The sequence below is a fragment of the Otolemur garnettii genome, unplaced genomic scaffold (genome assembly GCF_000181295.1).
Source record: "Otolemur garnettii isolate 467f Iridium unplaced genomic scaffold, OtoGar3 scaffold00247, whole genome shotgun sequence".
NCBI classification, from domain to species: Eukaryota; Metazoa; Chordata; class Mammalia; order Primates; family Galagidae; genus Otolemur; species Otolemur garnettii.
In genome coordinates this window covers 286,512-289,433 of record NW_003852642.1, presented here as the reverse complement: position 1 = coordinate 289,433, position 2,922 = coordinate 286,512, and the positions used below count along the sequence as shown (strand labels likewise).

The 2,922-nt window shown below is 39.0% G+C and overlaps 1 protein-coding gene across 1 annotated transcript; it reads left to right on the top strand.

Moving 5' to 3' along the window:
• The first annotated feature begins 1,778 nt into the window (after positions 1-1,778).
• LOC100944907 (olfactory receptor 4A5-like) lies at positions 1,779-2,690 on the top strand. Its single transcript, XM_003802383.1, has one exon. It carries the CDS (start codon positions 1,779-1,781, stop codon positions 2,688-2,690), a length of 912 nt encoding a protein of 303 aa, XP_003802431.1.
• Positions 2,691-2,922: the final 232 nt, after the last annotated feature.

Genomic DNA, 2,922 nt, shown 5'->3' with positions numbered 1-2,922 from the left:
TCTGGCATGCCTGATAAGCTCAGCAGCCACCTGTGGAGAGATATAAGTGACACATGTTTTCCTGGGAAAACCACTGCATGGCCAAGGGACATGATTTGGAAAGGTTGAAGTCTCTCTATTAAACAGGCTGATGAAAGCTACAGGTTTCCAACCCTGGAGGGATTGAGGATTAAAAAAAGTCAGGAAGACGGGACCATCTCTACTCAGCAAGACAGAGGCTTCCAGCCTCCAACTTATACAGCTGTGTGAGCATCATGATTAACAACTCATAACCCAAATAATACCTGTTGTCCTGGACATGTATGGCTAAATTTTTTTTTCCTCTTAAAATTATTTTCAACATTTTTCCTTTAAATTTTTTTCTTTCTTTTTCTTTTTTTTGTAATGATAATTTTTCATTGTTTCTTTCATCAATAGTAAGGGCTCCATTTTTGCTAGTTTTTCTGCTCCTGTTATCCTTTTTAACTTCCCCAATTTTACCCTATAAGGGTTGTTGTTGTTTTTTAATTTTCTTTATAGTATTTTTATCCTTTTATTTTTACTTTCTTCAATAACAAGGGCACCATTTTTGTTGTGGTTTTTCTACTGCTTTTATTCTTTCCTTTTCATTTATCTCCTTGTCTTTCTCATTTTGTAAAGATTTTTTTACTTTTCTTATCTTTCCAACATAAATTTCTCAAATAACAACTATGATATACCCCCTTTTTTTATAACTCACATAATTTCATTTTCCATTCTCCTTATATAATTTTATTATGATTATTTTTTCTAATATGTTTTATTCTTTGTCAATCTGTATTCCATATGTGGACAGACCCTCATTCTGAGACCAGAGCTGGGCTGCAACAGCATGGGTCTGGCTAAGGGTACTTTGATCCCCTGATATAGGGGGTCCTTCTAGTTTTGGCTATTGGAAGCATACTAGTGGAAAAATGCTCCTTTTTATTTTTGTTTTTCTTCTCTATTTGGTAGAACTGGGGTCTTGTTTCTGCTCAGGTTGGTAAGAAACTCATGACCTTGAGGACCTACCCAACCGAGTCCTCCAGAGGCTGGGAATGTGGGTGCCAATCAAAGTGCCCCACTGAACACCACTATTACTCCTGTCTCTCTCTTTCTGTTCCTCTCTTCTTTTTGTCAATCTTTCCTTTTACCCAATTTCCTTTTTCTTATCTATTTTTCTATCTTTTCTCCCTTCTTGGTCTTCACTCTTCTATTCCTTTTGGTCCTATACCAAAAGGACACTTCAACACCTAAGATCGTAGATCAGGTAATGTGAAGAGGCATAAGGTCCTGTCTACCTGCATCTCCCACATCACTGTGGTCATCTCCTTCTTTGTTCCCTGTATTTTCCTCATTGTTGAGTCCCTCCACCTAAGAAGTGTGCCACATACCAGAACATTGTACCTGTTATTTGTAAACATGCCAAAGAGGTGATATATTTAAAAAGTTGTTATATAATGTATGAGTGATTAGTTGGTTCTTTAAGTATTCTTGTCTATATAATATCCCCTAAGACTTCCAGATAGAACCTTACACATGCAGGCCCCACAGAAAATAATCAGAGGAGAAATGTTATTGTGAAGAAAGGTCTATTGTGAGCTCTAGAGGGGGACTCACTTGGACATACAAAATATATATTGTGGGTAAATCGCTGTTGAAGATATGAAAAAGATGTGCTCCAAGACACTGTGGTTGTGTTCACAGCCCTGTTCACGATTTCATTCCAGGTCCTATTCTCCTAAGCTTTCAGCTCTGACACACACATTACAGAAGAGTAAATGGGAGAGACCAACAATGTCACCGAATTTGTCCTCCTGGGACTCACTCAAGATCCTGCTGGGCAAAAAGCATTACTGGTAATGTTTTTGGTCACGTATGCTGTGACGATGGGGGGCAACCTGCTCATCGTGGTGACTATTATCAGGAGCCCCTCCTTAGGCTCCCCAATGTACTTCTTCCTGGCTGCTCTGTCACTCATTGATGTTGTTTATTCCACTGCCACTTCACCTAAATTGATTGTAGACTTACTCTGTGATAAAAAGACAATTTCCTTTTCAACCTGCATGGGCCAGCTCTTTATAGAACACTTATTTGGTGGAGCTGAGGTCTTCCTTCTGGTGGCAATGGCCTATGATCGCTACGTGGCCATCTGTAAGCCTCTGCACTATTTAACCATCATGAAAAGACAGGTTTGCATCCTTCTGTTGGTGGTGGCCTGGGCTGGAGGTTTTGTGCACTCTGGGGTTCAACTTGTCTTTGTGTACAATCTTCCATTCTGTGGCCCCAGTGTCATTGACCACTTTTTCTGTGACATGTACCCATTATTAGAACTTGCGTGCACAGACACTTACTTTATAGGTCTCACTGTGGTTGCCAATGGTGGAGCTAGCTGTATGGTTGTCTTTATCCTTCTCCTCATCTCCTATGGAGTCATTCTAAGATCCCTTAAAACTTACAGTCAGGAAGGGAGGCGTAAGGCCCTGTCTACCTGCATGTCCCACATCACCGTGGTCATCTCCTTCTTTGTTCCCTGCATTTTCATATACGTTAGACCTGTGTCCACCTTCCCTATTGATAAATTCATAACTGTATTTTATACAGTTATGACTCCTATGTTGAATCCTTTAATCTATACCTTGAGAAATTCAGAGATGAAAAATGCTATGGAAAAACTCTGGTGTAAAAAGTGATCCATAGATGAAATAAGAATGTCCTTCATGCTGACCACATTTGTTACCAGTCTAAGGTAACACATAAATGGTAAATTCTAATGATGGAGTCATCAGTCAATTCAATGCCTTCTTGGGGATGCTTTTCTTCATTTATACAAAGTCATCTGAATAGTGGAATCACTTATCTTTTTTTTTTAAGCTCATTTATCTTGAGATTCTATTTCAATTCTGATATGAAAAAGTTCTAACA

Bases quoted from the DNA above. Each gene is read 5' to 3' on its own strand.
- LOC100944907 (XM_003802383.1), top strand. From the start codon at position 1,779: ATGGGAGAGACCAACAATGTCACCGAATTTGTCCTCCTGGGACTCACT.